We start from the raw sequence: 27,719 nt of genomic DNA, 5'->3' as shown, positions 1-27,719 counted from the left end.
CCTGTTTTAACTGGCTTATAAAAATCAGTAATTAACAAAAAAGGCAAAGAGTCTAATAACTATTAGAAGTCCTACGCTCAGAGATAAGCATTTTACATGCCTCAAGAAGGCTGCCCTGTGAACTATGTAATGTGACTGCATAACCTTCCCATATCTATGTGAAACCTGGCCAGCTCCTTGAGAAGTGTAACAGATTTAAAGTTTATCTTGTATAGAGACTTAGTTTAAATACAGAGGCAGACATTAAGACAAATCACTTTATTACAAATAACAATGCTACTTTTATTTCATTGTACAAAATATTAGATTTCTTTGTAGAGACCATTTCTGTTTGAGGCCTGAAGACAATAACTAGCTGGATTGACCCATCTCTACATTCCAGTTAACTATGGTGTTTTTTGTTAAAGTCTATAGCTTGCTCTACTTCAAAACTATGGTCAGATATTGCTATAATTCATACATAACAGTTTCTTGTTCACATAGCTAGATACCCATTGTCACAAAACAAGTTAAATTGATGCAGAATGTCATAAATAGCATGGACTTTTCTACTTATACCTTTCATACCAAGTCTATTATTCCTTGAAGTTTCTACAGGATGGAGTCAGATTTACACAGGATGTTACACACATTTTTACAAAGGCAAAAAAGACAGCTTTCACCAATTCCTCAAATTTAGATTTTCAGTGAATGTCCAGTGGGTCAGATATTAAACTATCACTGATTAGAAGCTTATGTTTAAACAGAATTGACTTTAAATTTAGTATTTGAAATGAGAATTATAAATTTCTTAAGTGTTTATCAGAGAAGCAGCTACAAAAAAGTTATACAATGTCTTGTCACACTAAGAGGGAAGTTACAGAAAAACTTGTATGCATATTACTAATTTGATGCATGTGTATGTATGTGCATATGGGAAGGAGGGAACTATAGACATGGACAAATAATATATAGCCTACTGGCAGAAGCACATATACATTGAAAGTCATGTCTGCATTAACAACACCACAAATTTTACCTTTGGTAGTCATGACATACCCTTAAAAACAAGTGCAGAAATATATGAACACAAAGTGCAAAAATACTCACAAATATACCCAACAGATTATATTGTTAAGTAATGTATCTACAATCAAAGTTATTAGTAGCCAAGTAATCAGAGAACGAGCCTCACATTTTGTCAGAGCACGCCACCTGAACTCCAGAAGTTAAAAAAGACACTTGTTTGAGCTTCCCCTCAGTATGTAAAAAGGTATTTGACCACCCCCATAGCTGCTGGCTTGGATCCACTCTGGAGCTGGAAGTAATGCGTGATATACCAAGGTGGAAGGAAGCACATTGCTTGTCTATGACAATTCAGGGAAGAACTGGCACATTTCTGGCAACCTCAAGCACCTCATCAAGAAGGCCTTCCTCCTGTTTTGAAGACCACAGCCGTAGACATTTTCTCAGCATCTATTTCACAGTGCTAGCAAGAATGACTACTCTGTATTCATGGTAGCTTGTATGATTTTTAATTGTAAAAAGCAACCAGAATCTTTCACAGACTTTTCAGACATGGATATTAAACATATGCATCTGGGAAGGGTATAAATGTGTCAACTGAAGAAGTCAGTTTCACTCTACGTGACCTATCTAGAAGAAAAGGAAAGAAAACCCTCAGCTATTTATGCTGTATACCTAAACTCCCTTTTTTCTAACAGGAGCCCAAAAATCCATCTCAGAGCAAGTAAACGTGAAGTGACAGTCCCCTGACAAAACAGATCTGGTGCTGCAGTTAAAAGGGAGGCCTGGAATTTCGGGCTTAATATACACAAAATTCACCAAGCTTCACCAAAATATACTGCCATCTCAACTAATGTAATTTCTTTTTTAATTCTTAAGGGATAAGCAACAGAGAAGATACTTATTACTATCCATTCAACACGGCTTTAAAAAGAAGGGGTTCCATTTTCCCCTCATGGCATTACATACTGTGCTGAGTATGGAAGGCTGCATATCTTTTCCTTTGTGAACTTGGATTCTAATGTACAAGGGTTAGCCACAACTCTGCTTTGTTGAATCTCTTTTTGGCAGTCATTTGAATCCCTTCTCCACCATATTAGTCAGGGTTGGAGATGAGCCTAAGGGAACTGAGATCAAATCCTCCTCATTCCAAGTTCCTCCCTGTAAAAATTGAGTACAAGTAGCTCCCCTCAAAGCAATCAGGAAAAGGTGAGCAAGGAATGATTGTAAAGCACTAACATTACCATAATCCACTTTAAAATTGATCGTGCAGATCAAGAAATTCCCATCTTAACTTATTAGGCATTGATGGAAAAATGAAGTGCAAAATATTTACTTTATTGCACATATGCACCTAACCAGGTTTCATTTTATTCAGATGCAAAAAGGTCCAACCCACAGGAACCTCTACGAGTCCCACTCAAAGGAACATAAGATTATAGCTGTTTACAAACAGTGTCCCTGCTGGATTGGACCTTTAAGTTATCTTTTCCTATTGTACTGGCAAGCAATCATTCAGCCATTTTACTCTATAATTTGGTTAACTACTTAAATATAAAAGGCGTCCAAATGCCTTTATTTAGTACACTTGTGGGTTTAGGAATAGACTAACATTCCTTCTAAGGGCCACTTCATAATACACCACTTTCACTGCCTTGGTATGAGGAAACCATGCATTATCTGTATATACCATCATATGTCAACACAGGCTGGGTGTCTGTTTTACCATACATAGACAGTTTTCCTCTACTGCTGAGCAGGAAAAAAATAGTGAAGTGGCTGGCACATTAGTGATAAAATGATTAGGTTAAAAATATTCACTACCACTATTAGGATGAAAAACTAAGCTAAAACTAAACAACTGAGAAAGCAGATGATGCATACAGACATACCTCCCTATAGGAATAATTCCAAGTTTTCCCCTTCTGCAGAAAGCTCTGCTTCCCCTGCTAGCTCTGCTCCTCTACTGCCACAAAAGCCTGGCTCCAGCCTGGACTTTCATCCCAGCCCCTTCCCTCCAGTGCAATAGGCAATTTTCATTTAAATTTTTTTCAGGTGCCCAGCATTTTTATTAAAATGCTTATGGATTTTTTATTATATTTTTTTATTATTTATGGATCTTTTTAATAATTTTTTAAAAACCTTGTCATTTTTTTTTAAACCTGAAACATTGTGGATGCCGTATGTAGTGAGAACTACCAGGCAAACAGCATCTTGCACATCCAAGGGAGGGGGGGATGGATTCATGATTGTCACAAGAACCAGCCAATGAACACTGCGTGTAGTTGGCGTCGGAGCTCAATTCAGTCTAAAAATTTGTGCATCTGTCACAAACAGAATAAGACCAGAGATCCACAGTAGGCTCACTGATCAAGATATGTATGTCTGTATGCAGCTTAATGGGAAAAGAAAAATGTATGCCATAAAAGCATGTTGTATGTGCAAAATTGCTTTTAACTTTAGATTACTACAAAAATTTTCTGGAAGCAACACAAAATGGTACAAAGTTAAATTCTTATTAGTGCAAAATAGCATGAATATGCCAACAAAAGCATACAGTTTTCTTCTTTTTTTAAAAATGAAGCACTCATTATGCAGGACGTTCTGCTTGTAAAGACTCTTGTAAACATTCAAAGTATCTACAGAATTAACATTTCTATGCCCACAAGAAAGCCATAGTAGTGCATTTTACACTGAGTTTCCTTTTTATAACCGAAGTGACTAGTTTAGCAATTTGCATATCATCAGGGGATACTTTCAAGGATTAGAACGTGTTTACAAATTCTAGAAAAATCTTTACAAAAAATGAATATATTAAAATATTCTATACATTTTAAGTTACTGTAAACTAAAATATTTGCCTTGCATGAAAGCAACGTGAAGAATAGGGGATATACACCAAAAAAAGAACAGAACTGCATAAAGATCAAGACTGGAGTGAGCTAGTTTTGCTCATTCATGATCTCCTACATCTTGCCAATAGCATTCGGTGTAGCGTCCAAATCTTCAGGGCTCTGCCCAGGCACGTGACACTGCTGGGCCTGACTAGTTGGTCAGGGTCTGCTGGAAGTCCTGCTCCCTATGGCATCACATCGCTGCAACTGATAACAGGCAGGGTCTATCTCAAGCCCTGTTGTCAAGCCAAGTACGATAGGCAGATTTAAAAAGTTGATTGCAATGCCCTTCAGAAGCAGCAGCTCCCTCTTTAACGCCATCTTAACTAAACCATCTACTGGTCCTTGTTTAGATGCAAGAGTTCTGCTGCATCAAGGCAGGGACCACTGCTAAAAGCTCTTCAGAGACTTTCCCCACACAATGGTTTTCACTTCCATGTGTGTTTCCACCCAACCACTCCTATCAGCAAATGTTAAAATGTATGGGGAAAAAAATCAAACACCTGTTTATGAGCAGGTTAAACAAGCATTCTCGATACAACTTGTCAAACTTATTAACTTCTTCTCATGGTTTCTAATACATAAGGACATATGAAGCTGCCTTATACTGAATCAGACCATTGGTCCATCCAATCAGTACTGACTACTCAGACTGGCAGTGGCTCTCCAGGGTCTCCGGCAGCGATCTTTCATATCACTTATACTGCCAATTTCTTTAACTGGAGATGCCAGGGAGTGGATTTATGACCTTCTACATGCCAAGCAGATGCTCTGCAACTGAGCCCCGGCCCCTCCCCATAGGAGTGAATTGGGCCAGACAGCCATGAAGGAAACCCATTCACTCTGCGCTACAACAAACTAGCAAAATGGGGAACAAAACTAATTTATCAAAAATGGCTACAACTGTAAAACCATCATCCAATTATCGTTAAGCACAAAAGGAAGGCAATCATTGTGAAAAAAGTTTGAAAATCAAAGAATTTGCTTGCAGCATCTCTAAATGCCATATCATTACTGCAGTCTTCAAACAACTTGCTCAGCAACAGCTCCATGGGCCTTGATCCATAGGGCTGTGCATGCAACCAACCAACATTTCTGGAAAGTCTCTGAGCAGCTCTCCAAACAGAAGCTCCAAACTACACTTTTAAGCTGCCCTGAGTTAGCCTCGAGATTCGCTTAACAGGAAAGCGGTAACAGCTGAGACATTCTATGCCCCCATGAATTTCCCTTTAAATAACTGCCATAACCACATTACAAACCTGCTTTTTAGAAACACAGGCAAGTTTTAAATGTAGTTGGCACCCTATGTCCCATGTGCTGGGGCACTGAAAGGAAGACTCTCCCCAAATCTTTAAAGGCATATGTAGCCCACTGGATAATCCACCAAGGACTCTCATCAGGAACATGCTGGATAAAGTGGTATGAAAAACAGAGTCAGTACAATTCCACTTTTGCAAGACTGTACAACGTTGATGTTGAGACGTTCAAGACAATGTAAAAATAAAATATTTGGAGGATTTACAAAGTATCATGCATGAAAACTGCTACTTCCCAACTTGCATGCTGCTCCTATTTTGAACCTGATGTTTTTGTTTCTGCAATGAAAGAGAACATGTTAAAGCTTCCAGCATTCAGGCCAAAACCTACACAAAAAGATGTACATAAGTCATTTAGAGTTCTCGGCCTCAACATTTGTGTCGTGGTGCTAACAACAAGCAAATAAAACCAAAACTGTACAACCAGAATATACAATGGGCTGGATCCATTACAAGGTTTCCGCGGAGCAAGACTTCCACCAGAGCAAGACTTCCTTTCTCCTGTCCTGCAGCATCCCAAAATGCACCCTGAAATCCTGCTTCTGGGGAGGGGATCCCCAGGAACAGGATTTGAGGGAGCATTTTGGGCTCCTATGAGAGGGAAGAGTTTAAAAAGTTATGCTCCAGATGTCCAAGCGCCCATGGAAACACTGTGCTTGATTCAGCCAAATGAACTGAAAATGACCCCTCGACCCTCCAGGTCTTATGCAACTTCCCTGCAGGGACACAGGATCACATCAACAGCCACCCTGGCCTTCTCTTCTATGCAGCGTTGATGCTCTTGCACATCTTAAAACTGCTTGACCATTTTGTGTAAATTATCTGGATAATGGTTCTCTGGGAGTCCTAAATCAATCATATGCCACAAGCCAGTTTCTCCTCGAAGGGCAATAAAAAATATTCATAATAAAATATTTCCATAAACTTTAACTGCCTTCTACCTATTAGAGATAAAAGATCTGTAACTGAAAATAAAATAATTACATTTCCAGACAACCTAAGTGCAATGTGTCACCCCCTTTACCTTGGAGCCATCGAACTTGCGTGGCTGGTCCATATCCCCGCTCATTCTTGGCTGAGATCCTGAACACTATGGCAGGTTTGGACGAATGATCGACATGAGCATTTGCAAGCTGGGCAGCAGACACTGTACAAGAGGTCTTAAGACCACAATAAATTTTCATAAACATCAGCTGATTGGGATTTTCATGGAGTTGGTTGGTTCTGATAGCCAAATAGGCAGAATATTCCAGGATATTTCCTGAAGGTGAAACAGGAGGCTCCCACGAAAGGTGAATACAATCTGAACTCTGAGGAGGAGGAGAGGAAAATAACGATAAATCACATACCTCATATACAGCATTTCATTACTGAAACAGAGAAGTGATTCGGATTCAGTGTGTAAAATGTGTGTTCCTGAGAACCCAGGCTTTTGTCTACAGATTTTAACTCTCAGGATCAGATACCTGAGAATTGGTTATCATTCCTCAGTACAGAGACAGAACAAGACACACAGACATTGGTATATATCCTACCACACTAGTGAACAGAGTCTGAAGTCCCCCAAAGCCTAAGAAGTCTTCCTCCAGCTTAAGAGGGAAAAGCCATGCATGTTTGAGAAAGGCTCCTTAGACTGAAGGAAGATCGGAGGAAGCCTCTAGTTAGGAGGCTTAATATTTTTCAAATATTTTTCTGTTAATATTTTTCATCTTTGTGGATTGTGCAGGACTCTTTAAAAACGGCATTACTATCACCACCACTTAGAACATTGCACTCAAAGTACATCATACAATCATAGTAACTCAAACCACTTCTCTGTAAGGAAAGCAAGTATCATTATTGCTGTAATACAAGCCTGGGACAGAGAAAGAGTGGCATGCCTGAAGACATCCAGTGAATTCACAGTTGACCTTGAGATTCCAACTTATAGTTCATGCTGCTTTTTATTAAGTTAAATGATACACTCTGGGCCTCAAACACAAGCTGCCTTATAGCAGGTCACACTATTGTTCCATGTAATTCAGTATTGTCTACCCTGAACAGCAGTGGGTCTCCATGTTCTCAGCAGAGAATGGCCTTTCCTGGTACCTAGTGCTTGAGACCCTTCTAAGCTGAGTGGTCAGGAACTGAATCTGAGATCTTCTGAGATCCTTACCACTGAGCCATTACCTCTCTCTCAAGGAACATCAGGTATATGAAGCTGCCTTATAGCATCAGACCACTGACCCATCTAAGTATTGCCTTCTCTGTCAGCATCTCTCCAGGGTCTGAGACAGAGAAAGTGCTTCCCCAGTGCTTGCTATATGAGGTCCTTTTATTTTTTGGCCACTGAGCTACAGCCCTTCCGCAAGTATTACAGAATAGCCTCAAAGAGATTAATTTCCTTATTTTGATTGTTCTCCCTTTTGTTTATTCAGATTCAGAACAGCTTATTTTGGTAGCCCCGCCCAATATTGCCTACTGCTATGCTTTCCACTGAGGTTTGCACAGAACAAACACAGTCCACATTCCCAATAGATTCTTACCTTACTAATTTTGACAATAGAAGGTGCTCCAGGAAACCCAGGGATGCAGGTCTTAAATTCACTGATTTTACTGAAGGGACCTATGCCACAACCATTAATTGCCGCAACCCTGAACCTGTATAAAGTGCCGGGAGCAAGATCCTGTTTCTTAAGTAAACTATAGTTTGGAACATCTGCATTCTTTGCCTAAAAAATTAAAAGATACAAAAAAAGAGTATGCTGACTATTAATCTGTTCCATATTTCAATATAAAAAAACTAACTCTTTTTTATTTGGCAGATGATTGCCCCTTAACCCTGAAAACCACAAATGCAAATAAAACAACAATGAAAAGCTTACTAAATATATAAAGAACTACACTATTTTATAACAAAACCTTATATAATGAAAAGTGTCACCACAGGTCTCATAAGAATACTACATATACAAATGCTCCTATATACTCATATATATTTTGGCACTAAATCATAAATGTACTGTAAGAAAATTACTATATATACAATGAATAACTGAAATCCTAGTATGCCAAATGAAAAACACTTTCAAAAAATTCTTTAAAAATATATACAATTATTCAAATAAACCTCCAAACTGACAAAGTCCAATGTGCTTATCCTTCAATGATACACAGGTTGCAAGTTGGTGTGGACATCCACTGCTGTTATCCTTGAGTGATGTAATGAGAAAGAAATTTGTATAGTCTCTTGAACGAAATAATCCAATTAATTTCACAGGTTGCAAATTAACGTTGGCTGATGGAGAACCAGCTGGAACCCTCCAATTCGATATTTCTTTATCAAAGCCAAAATATTTATATCAGTCTTCTTCACCAAGACTGTCTCAGGTTCACATCATCTGCTCCCTGGTCCTTTTCACTGGAGACTGAACTGAAGACCTGCTGCATACCAAGTAGATGCTCTTCTACTGAGCCACACACATACCCCAATTCACTAAGATCATCCCCATGGATGGTGTTAGAAGATTGGGCTCTTAAAATAATTGAGTGGGAGAGCGAGGAAGAGCATGAAGGCAGATAACAACTGTGAGGGCAAACTGGTGATAACGGGGAGAGCACAGGGGAAACAGGAATAAATTAACACCAAACTGGGTTGGTTGAAGATAGATAAAGATTTTAGAATATTTCAGTACAAGAGCTAACAAATACCTTGCTAGAAAGTATAGCCTTTTCTTCTGGCAGCAAATAGAACTGGTTCACCAAAGCACTGTTGCTCTGAAAAATGCCAACATCATACCATTTTCGTTCTCGTGCTCTCACTCTTGCGTTTTGCCTTGGAGGTGAAGTTTTCTGTTGTTAGGGAAACAAGTTTCATTAAAGTATGGGTTGTCTTCTACACAATCACCCCGACTTCTCTAAAACCTGAGAGCTCGGGGCGGGGGGGCGGGTGGAATGGGAAGTTGAGGGTTTTTTTTTTTGAAAATCTAATTTGGCAATGACAGCCTTTCCAATGGTGCAGTGATTAAATCATCATGCTACACGTATTTGGTAAAAAGATATTACTATGACAACAGTTTAAGAGCATGTTTCAGGTGTCCAAAGCGCTTTAAACATTTTCTCAGCAATTCTTACAACCATCCAGTAATGTGGTGGGCCTGAAGTTGAGAGAAAACGGCTTGCAGCCAAAGGCCTCCCAGCAAATCTGTAGTTATAGGAAGGTTTGCAATTGCCTTATACCGTGCAAGACCAATGGTCCATCTAGCTCAACACTTTGTACTATGACAGCAGTTCTCTGGGGCCTCAGACAGAAAGGTCTTTCTCAAGATCTTTTAAGTGGCGATGCCAGGACCTTGTCATTTTCAGCATATAATGCATGTGCTCTACAAACGAGCCATAGCACTTCCCCTAGTGGTCTGTGATAACTGTTTTTATATTTTAAAAAGCATAACTTCCAAGATGACTACGATATGCCATGCTGATCATATACTTACAGGCAACTGTATAGATGACTCATCTGAGCCAATAGAGGCAACTCTAGCTGAGGGCATCGTGGTCTCATTAACTAGAAAAAAAATGACAAATGTGGGTTCAGGGAGAGGGAGAAAATAAGCAAAGCTTTTCCCAGCTAGTGTTCAAATGTATTTCAGATATTAAAGATCTTTCCCCCAAATAATTTTTTTTATATCACACGTGTAGCTAAAGCTTAATGGTAAGATTAGAAAGCAACCCTGAACATGTTTATATCAGGTGCAACTATATAAAATCATCTTATCACTTAAGAGCAAGGCTCCTAGCACAGAGGGAAATGCTTCAGGTAAGGGGAAAGGATCTGCAGGTTCCAACCCATTTGCTGAAGTCAATAAATACACCTGAAATGAAGTTTGTAAGGAATGGATGGGGAGACATCCATGCACAAGAAATATAACATGCATGGAGTAAGTAGACATTATAATTTGTGCAAGAGCTCTAAAAATAGGGCTTCTGAAAGCATGGCATTTTCAGAAAGTCACTGGAACTTGTTTAAACACTTACACAGCTTTAAATCAAATGTAAACCCAACATGAGGGAGAAAATTAAATTTGCATAGGGTTTGTATACGAAATACTGAATGACAGATCAAAACAAGGTCCAAGGAAGTCATCCTTGTAGATAGGTTTCACCCAAAAGAAGCATCTTCTTTAGACGCTGTCTACACCAAGGTCATTTCAGACATATTTACCAGAGGTCATCAAGAAAATCAACAGCAATTAACAAAAAGGTACTTAACCAAAGGGCTAATGCTTAAAATTTAGAAAGAAAAGATCTGAACAAGGTCAATTTCCAAAATATTTTTCAAAAACAGTGCTCAAAAAGTGGGCCCCAAGAAGCAACAGTTATACTCAGAACGAAATACTTTTAAACAAATCTCAACAATTCAAACGGACAATGGCCTTGTTAAAAGACAGGCAGATGAAGGCATGGAGAGTCCAACTTCCAAATGTCACATGTATACCTACATCTACTATGGCTAATGTCCAGCCCAAACTCTACGCAAAAATGAGAAAATTGCCAATCACAATGAAAAGAAGCAAATCTGATGACCTTAGATACACATGGCTCAAAATACAGTATGTGAAACTTTCCGAACCTTCAGGTTTTGAACTGATTGTTGTTAGTGAAGTGTCATCTTTTACAACTGCCCCATTTGTACTGGAGGACTCAGTTTTAACAGCCTGCTGGGTTACCATCTTTTGTGCAGTGGAGACAGAAGGGTCAGATTTTGTAGCTCTTGTGTCAAAGTCAAGTAGTTCATTTACATTTGCTGAGATCTGAGGACCTGAAAGAGGGAAGGGGGGGAGGGAAGGGTGAAACACAGCAAGAGTTCACCAGTTCTGTAAAGGAAATGTGAATTACTCTTCCCCTTTAAACTCATGAGGTTTTCATCTTTCAAACTCTCTTATCAGTATTAACTCTCTGCAACCAGAACATCCTCAAATACTGCTTTTAAAAGTTCAACAGTAGCTCAGTATACCTTGGGCAGAAGGAAAGACAATGGATGCTGATTAAAAAGAGACAAGAGCAAGCAGTGGTTGGACAATATACAAGTTGACCCCCCAACTTCAGCTGGTAATCCCAAGCAGAAGACTAGCATCATGACCCCATCCTTCCCCTTCCTCTCCTATGCAGAATCTTTACTACCTTCACAACTCTATCCCTTCAAAATACAAGTGTAGAAACTTAGTTCAATCTATTCTGTAACTCACTATGGCTCAGCCCGCTCACCTGTTCAGCGAAGTTGTTCACTACACATGGACCCCACCCATTTCTTCCATTCTGTGTAGCAAAACCACTCCCCATACCCCATGACCCTCACCCTTTCTGTTAGTTTAGTCTGTTTCTTATTAACCTCGAGTTCATGCTTTGTTTCTAAGAAAGAAAAATAGGTTTGGATCCTATTGTTGCATTCCATCAAAGCTAGTGTATAACTCCAGTGGTAAGACTATTTTCCTAACGTAAGATGCTCCCATGTTGTTGGGAGAGCATCTCCTATTTGCAGAAGGATCTTGCACTACACTAACATACAGGCAGGGCTTTTTTTCAGCAGGAACGCAGTGGAACGGAGTTCTGGAACCTCTTGAAAACAGTCACATGGCTGGTGGCCCCACCCCCTGATCTCCAGACAGAGGGGAGTTTAGATTACCCATAAGGGCAATCTAAACTCCCCTCTGTCTGGAGATCAGGGGGCGGAGCCACCAGCTGTGACCATTTCCTCCGAGGGCAACCCACTGAGTTCCACCACCTCTTTTCCCAGAAAAAAAGTCCTGCATACAGGCATTGAGGGAACAAAATGGGAGGGTCCAACCCATCATCTTTACTGTTCAAGATGCCAGCATCACTGACCCCAGCCAGATTTGAATGAAACAAAACAATTCTTATATCTAGTATTCTCTCACACTGTCTCACAGATGCGCACAGCTCTAAAAAGCCATTTTGTTTTGAACCAGCAGTTCTGCGCTGGAAATCATTCTCATTCCCTAGCTTGATTGACCATTTCCCTTCTCATAGGTATCAAAATCGCAGCTACATTCCCTCAACCCCCCTTTCAGTACCGTTTTCAACAGATCTTTTAAACCACAGCACTGGTTGGTGTTTCATTTATTAAATGGCAAATATCAGCATACATTCTGCAGCAGATCTCACAGCTATGTTTCCATGTGTGCTTGCCATGCAAAGTCTTATTACCTAAAGTGCTAGCAGGTAGACATAAAGAGGCAAAGGACTCTTTGGAAATTAAATGATTTTTCTTTGCATTTTCAGGTTCCATGACCTTTACTTTAGTTTCTGAAACGGAAATCTGCACCTAGTTGGGAGAAGGGACCAAAAACAAAGCAACAGTGATTACTTCAAAAAAATGGTTTCCCATCTGGTTCTCCTCAGCAAAGGCCCAAACCTAAGGGCATCCCTCATTATATAGTAATATATATAATACATACATCTATATACGTATATACACACATATCTCATATATAAATAACATTCTCATTATTCTCATTCAGAAATACACCAAAAGGATCCTTCCCAGAGCAGGCTGCAAGAGAGGCTCTGGTAACGTTCTTCATGTCAGCTTCCAATTTCCGTCTGTCTGCGTATCAAAATGTAATCACAAATGATTCCATAGATTTTTTCTGTTCTTTTTATCTTCAAAATCAACTGCGAGTAACTTCAGGGATCCGTATTTTTAACACTCCTAGGGGGGTGACTGAACAGTTGGCATAAGAAGCATTCAACAGCCCTGCCTCTCTCCTACAGGTCACCCGCAGCTGCTTTTCACTATACAGACAGACCTTGGGGGGAACAACCATGACGCTGCTGTAGTATCTTTACATAATGTGGAGAAATAAGCACTGAGGGGATAAGGAGAACTCTACAATGGATGTATCCATGCTGTATCATCAGCCCTTGCGCAATTCAAATTATGATCTTTATTAAAAATTAGTTGCTATCAGGGTCTTAGAAGAACTGGCAAGTATGATTTGTTGGCAAATCATCACATAGACCAACATGTAATTTCTTGAAACACAAAAAAGACTACTATTTATTTACTTCCTTACTTCATTTATACCCTGCTTTTCTTCCCAAAGCAGGGGACCCAATTTAGTCTACACAATTCTCCTCTCCTGCATTTTATCCCCTCAACAACCCCGTGAGGGAGGTTAGGCTGAGAGAGTGTGGTGGGCCACGGTTCACCCAGCAAGCTGCCATGGCAGAATGGGGATTTGAACCTGGGTCTCCCAGATCCTAGTATGTCATTCTAATCACTACACAACAATGGCTCTTCCCAAATCTATACTTACATTATTAGGGACTGTATTGACAGTTTGGCTGCGAAGATCCAGCTTGATTCCTGGAGGAAGGACAATATTCATTAATAATAATAATAGTAGCAGTAGTAGTAATAGTAATAATAATTGTAGGTTCTAGTGCGCAGAAGAACCATCTCTTATGTAAATGTCAAACAGAAGAAGTTCACATAAATCACTAAGATGCTTGGAAGTCTACTATAACAGTTAGAAGTCACTTTATTTCCCTATTGCGGGTTGGATCGCAGCAATGTGCTCTGCTAACAGTTGCACCTTCTTCCTGCCTCTAGCAGAAGCGCCTCTTACATCAGGGGAAGGTGCCAACATCAGCAGAACAGATTTGCAGGATCTAACCCTGTTCTATGGTAACAAAATTATTTCCATTTCTTATAACAACTTATTCAAAAATAAAAACAGGTAATGAGTAATGGAAATTAGTTTTCTCCTTTGATGACGATAAACATGATGGTCGACTTTTATTGGGCCTGCTGGAGTTCATTCAAAGAAATTCGAAATGCAGAGTTTAAGAACCTAATTATGGCTATATTTTCAACTGATAACAGCAGTTTCCGCTGAAGCACTTCAAATGGGATTCAGCACTGCCAGGAGTTATAGTCTTATTACGATAAAATTCTCATCCATGAGCCTGCCTGCATGACAGTTTATCTTCACGTTCTCATTCTCAGCTTTTCAAGCACACCAAAACACATTTATTAGCACAGATAAGAATGAAGCTGTACCAATTCAGAGTTTACTAAGGAAAAGGAGGGAAGGGGAGAATCCCAATTCAAACCTGTAATTTCAGAAAATCCCAAATTCAATCCCAGGCATCTCTCCCCCGCCTGCCCCCCCCAACAAAGGATGCCAGGTACCATATTATAGAAAAGACCGTTCTGTGCCACCCAGAATAGGAGTACTGTGCTAGACAAACCAATGGTCTGATTTTATCATAAGGCACCTTCAGATGCTCATTATGAGTTTGTGCCAGTGTCCTAGCACTGCTATCTCTTGCAACTTTTTGCCAGAGTACCAGAATATGGCAAGAACCAGCAATGTTAATTCTCCCAACACCTCCCTCCCCACTCCTACATTTGGTTAAAAGACAAAAAGAATAGGAAGGAAAAGGATAAGGAATAGTTAATAGGGACAGTTGTAAAGAACCCAGGGGGCCATTTACTAAAAGAACCCCTCTCTTTTGTTAAGGTAGTGGCTGTAAAATACAGTATTTCAAAGCAATTTTCTAAGAATCTCAAGTGAATTTTTACTGCAAGAGATCTCCAGTCTAGTTTCTTTTCCTGTTTCCCTGAAGAATAATGCTTCCTGACACATGTACAGGTCAGACATTTCATAAGCAGAATATTTCAGTATTGTTTTTTCCCCCCATGCAGACTTGGAATGGTTCCTTCTTTACTGCTGATGGTGCCAAGCAAAGATCTTTCCCCATCTGTTGCAAAGCCAGCACCTCCAATTTCTCCCACCATCTCCAGAAACCGCAGAAGTGCAACAGAAGCAGCAGGTTTCCTGTTCCACTAATGTGAAATAGCACTATGCAAGGTGATGCAATATCAGAGGGCAAATTAAGAGGGTAGGACAACCCAAGAACAAGCCAAGCCGAGCTGCCTCTGCAGTGCTAGCAGTGCCACGGGGACCACTTAGCTAAAACCCACCCAGTAGTAGATCTGAGCAGAACAGCTCCTGTGCTGCTACCAGGACCTCGGCTTGCTCCTTGCTACCAGCAGCCTTCCAGGGCAGCAGCCAAGTAGGAACTTGCCTAGCAAACTAAAGGACCAATCTGCCTGAGATCTTGGCTATGGCCTCAGAATCTAATGGGGGGAAGGAGAGGCAGAAGTACATAGCCTGAACATTTGTATTCATTTATCCATGCCCCAGGGTGGTTTGGGAGCTATAAGAACTTTACCCAATGCTTCCTTATACTGAACACCCCTCAGAGAGAGAAAGAGAGAGAGCCTAGCCTTGCAACCAGTTTGCCCATAAATCGTAAGGAGGGAGAGACATATTGTGCAAATGACATTACCTTGTGCACTTGGTGTCTCAGGTACCACAGTAAGAGGTATTTCAGCCACCGCAGGTGTTGGCATATCAGAACTTAACTGAAGAAGATACCCTTCAACGGTAGGAACTTCATCCCATTTCACTTGAAAGGAATTGGTAGTTGCTCTGATCAGCTGTACCTGTGATGGTGCAGGTGGCTTCTCTTAAAAGAAGAACAGTGAACTCCAGTTACATCGGGACGATGTGGCTTTCAGATTTCCTGATATAATATTTATTTAGTAAGTTGTTCTAACCAACTGTCAAACAAAGCAAAGTATATCTCTGTACCAGTTTTAACTGTAACCACAAACTGATCAGTCATTTGGTAATAAACACACTTGGACAGTTGTGTGCCTCAAACTGGTCTAAAAAACTGAGACATTCCAAAAATTAATATTATACTGATCACATCTCATATGTATATCAGGATGCTAAAAACTTTTCTGAAGAGGGGCTGTTGTGACAGACTAGATGGGAGGCAATACACAACCAGTGATGTCCCTGAGCGATCTCTCAGTTCTTGGTTCTCACTCAGATGAGAGTATACAAAGGAGCCATATTGTAAATCAAGAACCACTGAGATTCCCTACCAGTGGTTGGCATCAGGCCATCTATCAACCAATCTAGCTCATTGGTAGCTACTGGATAGCCCACAATTAACTTGTGAAACCTTTTAGTCCCTGCCAGTTTCTTCAGATCTGGTTTCAGGACCACTAGAAGTACATGACCTGTGCTACTCACATATTTCCTGCAGTTTTCTTCTTCTTTCCTATACAGGCAAGAAGTCAGTCTCAGGCCCTCTGCTGTGACTGCATCAGAGGTGGCAAGTGATCAGAGTATATGCTCCTTTGCTCCTAAGTTCTACCATAGATGGCTGGCTACTCAATCAGTCTAGTCAGTGCCCAACACAGTATAAAAGCTTGTATCACCCCAGTTATTATTTGACAGTGATTCAGCATCAGAGGGATTCATAATGGGATATAATTAGCTGAAATCATACAGATAAATAAAAGTATCAGGAAAAGAGGACGAATTTCAAGACAATCCAAAAGATTTTAAAAAATAATTTCAGTAAGCCACTGGCAGATTGTTCCACAACTCAATAAAATTTGCATGCTACTATTCATTCTTTTTAATTAGAGTATTTCTGTATTGCCTTTCCACCCAAATAGGGTCCCCAAGACAGCACACCTTAGAACATTAAAACATTTTTTAAAATATTAAAGCAGCATTTAAAATAAGGCATACACAACAGAAATTAATTGCAAAACCAAATTCTTTTTTACCCTTCTACAGATTACTCTGCAGGCCCATGCCTTAAAGATACTGAACAAAGTACTTGAAGAACTGACACAACGCAAATCTCAGCACAGAAAAACCTGCATAGGATTTGTTTTCAGATCATCACAGAACCTTTGATGAGACGAAATGGCTGGAGTTTGTTTCCCCTGTTTAATGAAGGCCTTCAGTTCCAGCATAGGTTCTGAGATACCAAGAGCACCCCGCAGTCTGCTGATGTTTAGTAAACACCTGTCTCTTTGGGAAAGCTTTTAATCTATGCAACTTATAACTTATTTTAACTATTTGCGCAGTTTTAATCATTTTGCCTAATCATTAGCAGTGTAAAGACTTGGACTCATGAGACATCTTCCTCATCTGGTGGGTCCTGAAGCTCCACCTGCCAAGTCACATGTCATTTATAAAGGCACTTTTTTCTGACTGCTGTATGGAAGGACTCATTGCTACCTACCCCCTTAGAGAGCAAGGGTGCTCCACCTCCTGCCTCTGCGCACATGCCGAGAAGAGCAGCAGGGCAGCAAGAAGAGGACGCACAAGAGTGGAGAGAAGGACTCCTTTTCAGCACAAGCAGGTTCAGAGATGCCCCTCCCCAGAAAAGCTCCCTTGCCTTGTCCCGCCTCCTCCAGCAAAGCCTGCTCCTGATGCCTGCCAGCTGCTCCTCCCCTGCTTATAACATGGAACTTACTCTTCTTGAGAAAGCCCTTCTTTACCTTTTCTCTCTTGCCCCAGCCCGACCTGCCCACCTTTCCCAATTAGTCCTACAGTGCTCCATGCAGAGCCCCCTCTCCCTGAAACAGCAGGGCTTTAGTAGGTAGGGAGGGCTTGTTGCTACAAGAAGCACGGGATGGTGGGGGTGAGGGCAGGGGAAAGTACTAGAGGAAGCAAGGGAAAGGTGCATGTTTCTGAAATGTCTTGTCCTAGCCTCTCCCTCTCCACAGTGCACCTCTTGATGCACAGCTTGTGTTTCTTGCCCACAGTTCCCTTAGTCTGCTGACCTGTCTTGGCCTTGGCCCTGGGCTCTTCCTGTCATGTGACTTCCCATCATGAAACTGAAACTCATGCCGTTACTTGGGTTAAATGTGGGTCTGGATCTGGAAAGGTTGAAGACCATCAAGAGTAAGTTTGTACATGGAAATAATTATGACGATCATCTGTTATGTTCCCTTACATCTCTAGAAGTGGAGCCCTGAGTAAGGGTCTTAAAATTGTCCAGGTGCTTAATGGCAGAAACCTTAAAAAGGGCTCACAAATTAAACGCATCCCAATAATGGCCACTGATGCCAAAGTTATGCCTATCACTCACCAGTGTCTAGATACCAAAGATCTTTGCAGCACACTTGATTGTTCCAGGCCTTGCGGTAACCATCTCTGCCACTCCATATATACAGGCGGGTGCCAATGATGACAGCACAGTGGCCAGCTCTTGGGCCTGGCAGCAAGTTATTTTTGTCTTCTTGACAGTCGGAAATTAGACATACCCATTCTGTGGTATCTATAAAATAAAACAGGAACAAAATCAAAGCATTAATATATTGACCATTTCCAAAAGTGAGAATTCTATTAGCATTTCACTTAACGTCGATGCCTATAAAATAGATATGACTAAATACAGTTGCATGTACAAGCCTCCATGTTGTGTTATTTTAGCTGATTTGTGGACTCAAAGCAAATTCCTTAAGTTTGAAATTCTGACTAGCCGACCTTAAAGTCTCTTTCATACAATCTGAAGAGGCCATCAGGTTGATTTGTATTTGCATCATTCGTATATACAGTGTGAATGCTGTTGCTTTTAGTCTGCTATTGGTTTCACACTGATTTTTTTCATTCTTGTTGTAACTATGCAGCACCATTATTTTAAGCACAAACAAATTGAGATACAATCCTTGGAACAAAGTAGGTTATAATTTTCTACAGTTTCTAAGGATCATGAACTGGATCCAATGGCTTACTTCTGCTAAGTGTGTCTTCCTTCCTCCAGTGGAAGAGTCTCTCTTGATCCAGCCCTGTGTTTGCGACTCCAAAATAAAACCTCAATATTTAGATTAACAAAAATGTAGGTACCAACCTAGATTTAGGTAGGAAAACGAGCCAGTGCATTTCCATTCACCATCTTGAGAAGATACATTATCTTCTGTGCTCTGTGGGACCCACCCACCAAAAATGTACATTCTGTAAATATGAGGGTGCCGGGAAGTAGGGGGAAGAGAGGGCAGGAGAAGAGACAAGCACATTTATTTTCCAAAGTGTATTAGTTTACTCTCTCAGACCATTTCACTACATTGTCCTTACCTTTAAAACTAGAATAGAAGCTTCATTCCCTCCCCCACCCCCAGTTCCCCCATACCATATAGAAGGCTGTTGTTTAAAGAGCTCTGAAAAATTTAAAGGCAGCCTGTAAAACTGAGAGCTGTTTGCTTGCAGATCACTGCCATAATCTCTGGGAAGTTATTAAACCACACTATACTGTAACACTTGCCTTAGATGTTACACTGTAAAAACAATGTTAAAATACTATTAATACAACTTTCCCATGGCTTAATCTTGAGAATACAGCCCCCCCCCAACTTCTTCCTCTTAAGAAGTTTTGCAAAGTGTTATAAAACAAGAAATTATGCGTGCTATGAAGGTCCTTAAAAACATACTGAAACTGCCACGATATTAGCAAAAATTATACAAACTAATAAAACAAGGTTTAAATGTGGCTGAGATGGCTATCCCTTACTTTCTCTAGGGTAGATTTTGTCTTTTATCTCTCCCTTAACACCCTCTGGGTAGTTTGCTGCCACCAGGAATATTATATTCCAAGATATTTTATTTAAGTTTTCCCTTTTTTAACGTGCCTAAGCGTCAGGCTCCTTCGTGGTTCTATGTGGCCCTGAGGATAGGAATGGGATATAGCAATGACAGCCACTCTGGGATATAACAAAACAAACTTTTATTTTGTCAAGAAGCGTATCGGTTTCATAAAAGTAGTTCTCAGTTCTTAAAGTTACTTCATTTACTCTCATTCACACAGATCTCTTCTAAGGCTTCACACAGAGTTAGCCTCTTTCTCTAACTCAATATTTCTCACAGAAATGCTGAAAACTCCTCAGGCAGCACACAGCTAGCCTCTCTTTCTCTCTGACTATTATTCACAGAAATATTAAACCTGCTCAGGCAGCACACAGCTGGCCTCTCTTTCCCTGACTGAGTGTCCTTTCACAAACACTCTCAGTTCAGGTTCCCTACAGGTTATATTTCTCTCATAAATACTTCAACATACTCAGGCAGCACACTGCTAGCCTGGTTTCTTCTGACTGAAACTTTGCTCCCCACTCCCAGTCTCAAACTGCATTCACTCCGCCCACCCTCTCAGATGTGAGCCAATCATATCACTCACTCAACCCTCTTTAAAGATACATGCACACATTTACTTGAAATCATTGCAGGGGGCACTGAAGTGTTTGCCCCAACATCTTCCCTAGAGGTTCACCCTGAAGTCTCTTTCCACGTTTCATTCGTTTTGTGAAAAAAACAAGTAGCCAGAGCCAAGGCTCCACACACAAACTTTCTTGCTTGCACAGCAGGAACAAAATACGTGTCCTGAACCACTCCAGGCATCCAAAGCTCAGAAGCAACCTCTTGAAATGAAGAGGAAGCTTAAGCTGCAGCTATCTTTTCCTTCGCCTCTTTCACGCTCACAAGTTATGCCGCGTCTACTGAAGCAGCCAAGAATATGAGATTTAATTTATCAGAGGGGAATTCAGTATGTCTGAAATGAATTTGTCATAATCTATGTAATCTACTAATAATCTACTAGCAAAACTATTGGAGTTGGCAAACAACAAAATTCTCTCAAACGGTTGTCCGTCACATGGCTGCTCACTGTGGTAAGAATTCATGTGGGAAGCCTGTAAGACAGCTGAATAACACCTCTACTAAAAACTGTAAATATGGAGATGAGGCATGGTAGGATTTCCCTCTAGGTGAATGGATGCTCCAGATTACCATCTTCCCTGCAAGCCTCAGTAAGCATCACAGGGTAAACAAAAAAATAATCTACAGCTTCCTAATTTAGGAATTGTGATATATTATTAAATATATTATTAACCATTAACAAAGCTGTTGGGTATAACCACCAAAAGGTGGTGGTTATGCATTAGCAAAGGAATGATATGAAGGTATGAGATGCTGCAGCATTAATGACATTGTGGGTGTAGACCTGATTGTTTCCTTGATTACATGGATGTGTATGGGAAATAGGATTGTCAACTATTTGGTTGGGAAGTTCCTGGAGATTTGAGGGTGGAGCCTGGGGAGGGCAGGATTTGTGAGGGACCCTCAGCATGGTATAATGCAGTAGACCCCACCAGCCAAAGCAACCATTTTCTCCAGGGCAACTGATCCCTGTAGTCTGGAGATCAGTTGGTAATTCTGGGAGATCTCCAGGCCTCACCTGGAGATTGGCAGCCCTTATGGGAAGGGATGGGTAATCAGAAGGACCATCACAATCCCGATCCTCATTGGTTGCATAGATGAACATCTACGTACAGCTATAGTTGATGCTTCATAACTGTCAAATGGAGTACTGGTAGCAACCAAATGTACTTGTCAAAGTTCTTACCTACCATAAGAGACCTTAATTTCAGCTAATAGTAGCTTCTAGAATATTTAATACCTAAGATGTTGGATTTTTTCTACATTCTGTGTAGTATGGCAATACAGAGGCAATTTCTTTTCTAACAACACCATATACATTATTGTTCACTGAAGTGCAACAGCATGCATGGCTCAGGAAATTATTAGAAGGATCTACTCTTCAAAGAAAGATTCTTCACACTTTCCATTCAGTTTAGGTGATTACAAAAGAGAATTAAATGTCCTCCCCTCCCTCCTAAAAAACCAGCTCTAACTATTCACCCAAATACAAGGAGTACAGTTCAGTTTCTGGAAGTTCCACAGCTAAGAACTTCATTCTGTAGGAGAGATTTTCGTAAGGCCAAGGATGCATTTCACAGAGTTGGACAGAGGCAGGATCTCTAGATACAGACACTAAAGTAACATTCTCCTACTAGGTGTACCTTTCTATAGGTGAGCTTTTAACAACAGACATACTTGTTTCCTATTACATTGGCTGTATGGAGACTACGGGGAAGTGGCACTGTCCCTTTAGTTTCTGGTTTCGACCAAGTCATTGTTTCTAGTGAGGAAAAAAAAGAAGAAAGCATGTTGAAAGATGATGGTCATGAACATTTGTGAACTACATCCAAACAAGCTGCCTGTGCAACGTGTTACTCAGCTGTCAGAAAATGCATGTGTACAGAGCTAAAGGATAAATGAGGCAGATGGAAGAAGACTTCCAAAATACGTATCTGCAGGCACTAGATAAAAGTTATAAAATGTGTGAATGACACAGATGAATACAAACACAAATATCTCATACATGCTTCTGAAAGTGGATTTGTGAAATTGTATTTGCTCCTTTTATGCTACTGGTTTTTATCTGTTTTATTATTATGTCTAGGGCTGTGCATGGGTGGGGAGATTTGGTATTCCTGCTTCGGGATACCATTTTGGGAATCGCTTCGGTATGCTCCATGAAGATTCATAGCATACTGAAGCGAGGGGGGGAACTCCCCACCATCACCCCCACCCTCCCTGGGGCAACCCCTCTACCCCCACCCAACCCTGGGGAGACCCCTCCAACCCCCACCCACTTACCTGGCGGCGGGAGGGTTATCAGCTGGGCGGCGGGCTGCTGCTGCTGCCGCCGCCACCGTGGCAGCAGCAGCACAAGGCGGCACGGCCTGGAGCCAGCCAGCTCTTCTGCTGCCGCACCGCTGCCCGAGCCTGTGGAGTGGTGGGGAAGGCCGGAGCTGCCTCCTCCAGCCCTCCTTGCCCCTCAAATGGCCATGGTGTGCCGGCGCCGCGGTGGCCATTTGAGGGACAGGAAGGGCTTTCTCCGCCTCCTCCAGCCCTTCCTGCCCCTCAAATGGCTGCTGGGGCACCGGCATGCTGCGGCCATTTGAGGAACAGGAAGGGCCAGAGGAGGCAGCTCTGGCCTTCCCCACCACCTCGCAGGCTCGGGCGGCAGCGGCAGAGGAGCCGGCCCGAAGCCTCCGCAAAGTAGGTGGAGGGGAGGGGGGTGTTGATGTTTAAAGGGCCCCGCCACTGCTTGCAAGCAGTGGCAGAGCCCTTTAAACAAGCCCTGAAGCTAACCAAAGCGACCTGAATCGCTTCAGTAAGCTTAGCTTTGGCATTCCAAATCGGGTCCCGAATAGCACAGCCCTAATTATGTCTTTTAAATCGATGTGATCTGCTCTGAGGCTGCTTTCAGGGAGAGCAGACTATAAGACAATTAATTAATTAATTTAATTATTTGTAACTACTTAATAAAATGATGTTTGAAAAGGTGAAAAGCCTTTTCAACATTGTTTGCAGTAGGACATCCATTCACATTGTCAGGACAGAAACCCATCGAGCGTAACAAGACCTGCATCCAAGCAATGTTTATGTAACTGTAACCAACAGAGTACAATGTTAATCTTCAGGCACCAGTTTCATTGACTTTGTGTAGTTATAGATGTTTGCAATATATGAGGAATGCACATGCACTTTAAACAGTGATAACGTATCTGCATAAGAGCCCAGATTAATGCAACTTGTGGAATGCTGGAAAAGAAGATTTCAAGTGAGGAGGCTACTAGAACAAATTGGAATCAAGCCTAAGTGGACATGTTTTAATGCACTGTAAGGTTATTTTATTATCAGAGTATCGCTCAGTGTTTTAACACATTCTTAAGAAATCAATGCAACTTTCAGCAGGTGGCTGCTGTGATGGGTATTAGTATATTTTATAAAGTCCTCTTCAAACATTAACTGTGAATACAGCAAATAGATGTCTGAAAACATGGCACCACATTGGCACACATGTTGGAGAGCTAGGACCAGCTGCAGCTCTCACTTGAAACTACAAACAGTGGCAAATCTGGATAAGCTGCTATGTAATGTGCAAAACAGCTCTAAGATGAAGTTGCAGCTGGCTGCATAATGAGTTCCAGGGATTCCTGTAAAAACTGCAATTAAATTACAAATCCATAATAATTAGCTGCTCCTCAGTGTATCAACTGCAGCAATGCTTCACTAGCGATTCAATTGTACTCACCTATATCAAGCTCCCAGAGGTCATTTAGTCGACAGCCAGACATTCCTCCAAAAATAAACATCTTTGGATTTCCAGAGTCTTTTCTGCTGTATATAACGGCTGTGTGAGATTCTCGGGGAGAAGGCATCACCCCTTTGGTCACCGGAATGCTCCAGCCCATGACTCCTGAGCCATGCTGAAGCTCCAGTTCGTAGAAGTCATTCAGGTATCTGACACAAGATTGAAACAACATGGAAGAGAGTCACTGAATGGTATCTGGAACTACTGTAGGGAAATCTTTGATTAAACGTGGGAGTTTTTTTTACAGTGTTGGTGTCAAAAAAATATGTCTTGTTGCACAGCTGAGAAGATTTATGAGAGAATCTAGGAGATGATACCATATTATTTTATAATTGTTTTCCCTGGAGAGTCCCAATCTGTGACTGCATTCAAATGTCTGTCATGATAGAACAAAGCACAGCTTTCTGCTGTCCTTTACACTCTCTTTCCTTTTAAAAAATTTATATATCCACCTTTTCCCAGACATCCCAAAACCCAAGGTAGGTTTAGGAAGCCTTGAAACAAGCTTCAGATTTACTATGGCATCCAAAACCTTCAGAAGGAGAAGTTTATTTCTCCTCCACAAACGGGGATCCTAAAACTCAGTTTAACTTCGCTTTGAATTATGGAGGGAGAGGAGGAAACAAACAAATTCTCTTGTATTTGGACATGATAGCAAACTGGAGCCTTCAGATACTCGCCATGCATGAAGGGAGCATAAGCAACAAACTGCACTGGGGTCTATCACAGATAAACCTCTGTGCCTTGTGATGTCAGAATGCAACTGGAGTCTGTTCTAGAAGCATAGCAGACATTTCATTTAAGCTTATCTTGGATGACACGGACATGACTCTCTCTATATATGATTGTTATAACTTGTAATGATAAACTAATGAATTTTTAGATTTTAATAATAATAATCGGAAGAGTTTCTACAATATTGGAGCTTTCAGTAAATTACTGTGACTTTCTTAAAGCCACATCACATCTGTGTAGCATGTTTCAAAATGATCAACCAATGTTTCAGAGTCATAATATTCTTAATGGTAATGAACAAATGAGATTTTTTGTTCTAAACAGCATGGTTTTATTAACAATTAATGGAGTTCAGAGTGAACAAGTCTAAGGAGCTCCTCAGCTTTAATGGGAGTGACACAGTCTATCCCTTCAACATGCAGATATTCTGAGGAGAAAACCCACCCTCTAGCATTGCTTTCCTTCTTTTAACCAGTTTATAAGACACAAACAAGAAACTCCAGCCATTCTGTTCAAATTCTACCTGGGAATGTTATTGTTTGAATCTTCACTCTCATTCGCCAGTCCACCAAACAAGTAACACTTATTGCCATACAGAGAAAAGCTGTGGCCAAGGCGAGGGCAAGGCGGCATGCCAGCCGATGGATGCTGAGGTTTCACTTTCTTCCATAGCCATCGACTCGCCTTGAAGACAGAATAGGGGCATGCTCAAAAACCTAAGCCCGTTCACAAGTTACACTTCATAACAGCAAACAACATGGAGGATTCCCTCCTTCCCTCACTTTCCATTTTGTGGCACCACATCAGAATCTGCAAAATACGATTTATGTTTTTCCTTCTCTAAACCAAAAAACTGGAAACTGCGGTTTGATTGTGGTTTCCAATATAGTTTTTGGAGGGCAAGGGTAAACCACAGATTACTAGTTCTGGTGTATGTGTGTGAGAATGAGATAGGGCGGGGACACAGAAGGAACATGAATCAAGGTTCGGCACTACATATATACCGAACCATGTGCTTGATTTTCCTGCACACTGAGATTCCCTTCCCCAGTTGCTTCAGCAGCCTCCTAGCAATCCAACTGCATTAAGATTCCTTTCCCCTACATACTACAAAAGTAATCTGGCAGTCTGACACTGCTGAAGTAAAAAAGAAGAGTCATGGGTGCATGTACACATACATGACCTCTACACACCTGGCACTTGGCTCTAGGGAGTGGCTCTTATGGGATAGCAAGCCAAGCTGATTTCACTTGATTAATTAAGATAACCTAGAAGAAGAAACCTTCATACTGACATTCAGGCAGACCCACACCCAGGCTAGATGAATCCCATCAGAATGCATTTTGTCAATTCCACCTTCTTTATACTAACAAGGAAAACAAGCAAAGCACCTTTATGAAATGGGCTCCTCCTTTTATGATCCAAGGTTGCTTATTTTATATCCAGCAAAATAGTTCTGTCTGGCAATAGCTACTTCTCAAATCTTCAAGCGAGCCTTCTGCTACCATGCTACTGGGAGCTGTCTGTGGTGTGTACCTGTACTACACAGGTGTTTATAAGCACCATGTACTGTTTTGATAAGAAACATGCTAAAAGCAAAACATGAAGTATTCTCTCTTAAGTTAAACATAATCTGACCCCCCCTTCCATACCAGCTGTAGAAGTGATCCCCATACCTGTAATTCATACAAGTCATTGCTATATCTTCCATATTCAACCATACCACCGAATACAAGTATCCTGGTACCATCACAGACAAATCCATGGGCTGCACAGCCTGGTGGAATATCTCCTCTAACAGCAGGAAGAAACCACTGGTTGGTAGCTGCATCAAAACATATAAAAGCGTCTTTTAAAAGTGCATGGCTCTCCACCAGGGGAAGTTCTCCACTGAAAGACTTTAAATTGAAAGGCAGGATAAAATAAATACATTAATGAATGTAGCCCGGTGCTATGATTTCTGAGCAAGAAATCAAATATTGGAAACACTATGGCGAGGACTCCTCACTTTGACAATTGCAACTATCTTCACTTATATGGTTTACAGCCCATGTTCATAAATAAATATTTCTCCCTGCTTCATTTCCACAATGTTTCCAAGTGACAGCACAGCTGAATATTCAACCCTTTGATCTACCAGCAAAGATCATTTAGAAAGTATCGGACTGGAGGTTAAAATTAAAATATTAATCATCCCAAAGACATTTTCTTAGCCTAGCCGAGCAAAAGAAGCACATAAGTGGACACACAGATATGGCATAACCTGGGGAGGGTTATGGGAAAACCTAAGATCAGCTCATTTTCATAGTCCTTCTTACATACCTCCTTTTTGCCTTGAAACTATCTCTAAACGGCAAGAGCAGAGGGCTACAAGAATCAAAGCAGGAAAAAAAATCTCAGACCCTGACCTCATTTTACTCTACTTTCAGGAGGAACAGCAACCCCAAAAAACTTTGTATATAGAACTTTTACATATTTTAGATGCCTAACTTTAATGCACCATCTTCTTCAGGTTAAACTCCTTCTTTAGCATAGTCCCTATACTGCTCCCTCAGCACAAGCAGCATCCACTTCTCATAAACACAATACTTTCACCCCATTCTCTTCACACTCTGATCCTCTCCAGAAGAGAGCCCGCAGGGAGTAGTGGTTAGAGGGCTGGACTAGAACCTGGGAGACCCAGATTTGCAGGGTGGGGTAGAAATGAAGTAAAATAAAAACCCAAAATCCCACCCAATACATACACATGTTGCACTCTCCCAAGTTCCCTCCCTTGTCAACACCGGAAAACAGTTCACTGAAGTGCTCCTCAAACTGCATGAATATGAGACTTTTTCCTACTAGGTCTCCTTCCCTCTTCACCACTGTTTGCCCACATACCTACAACTTT

General features: G+C 41.0%; 1 protein-coding gene across 1 annotated transcript in view; it reads right to left on the bottom strand.

Moving 5' to 3' along the window:
- Positions 1-243: 243 nt before the first annotated feature.
- The window catches only part of HCFC2 (host cell factor C2), a 30,493-nt gene continuing 3,017 nt past the window's right edge, over positions 244-27,719 (bottom strand). Inside the window, exons 2-16 of the mRNA XM_054989240.1 lie at positions 26,506-26,654; positions 25,353-25,513; positions 24,035-24,243; positions 21,985-22,069; positions 18,953-19,056; positions 18,191-18,379; positions 15,572-15,751; positions 13,531-13,580; positions 12,419-12,536; positions 10,824-11,012; positions 9,688-9,758; positions 8,906-9,046; positions 7,741-7,926; positions 6,240-6,525; positions 244-5,494 (exon numbers count right to left, since the gene is read on the bottom strand). Coding sequence (XP_054845215.1) covers positions 5,469-5,494; positions 6,240-6,525; positions 7,741-7,926; positions 8,906-9,046; positions 9,688-9,758; positions 10,824-11,012; positions 12,419-12,536; positions 13,531-13,580; positions 15,572-15,751; positions 18,191-18,379; positions 18,953-19,056; positions 21,985-22,069; positions 24,035-24,243; positions 25,353-25,513; positions 26,506-26,654 — 2,144 coding nt within the window. The 3' untranslated portion in view covers positions 244-5,468. The remainder of the gene's footprint in view (positions 5,495-6,239; positions 6,526-7,740; positions 7,927-8,905; positions 9,047-9,687; positions 9,759-10,823; positions 11,013-12,418; positions 12,537-13,530; positions 13,581-15,571; positions 15,752-18,190; positions 18,380-18,952; positions 19,057-21,984; positions 22,070-24,034; positions 24,244-25,352; positions 25,514-26,505; positions 26,655-27,719) is intronic.

Source organism: Eublepharis macularius, chromosome 9, assembly GCF_028583425.1.
Source record: "Eublepharis macularius isolate TG4126 chromosome 9, MPM_Emac_v1.0, whole genome shotgun sequence".
NCBI classification, from domain to species: domain Eukaryota; kingdom Metazoa; phylum Chordata; class Lepidosauria; order Squamata; family Eublepharidae; genus Eublepharis; species Eublepharis macularius.
This window is presented reverse-complemented; position numbering and strand designations above follow the sequence as displayed.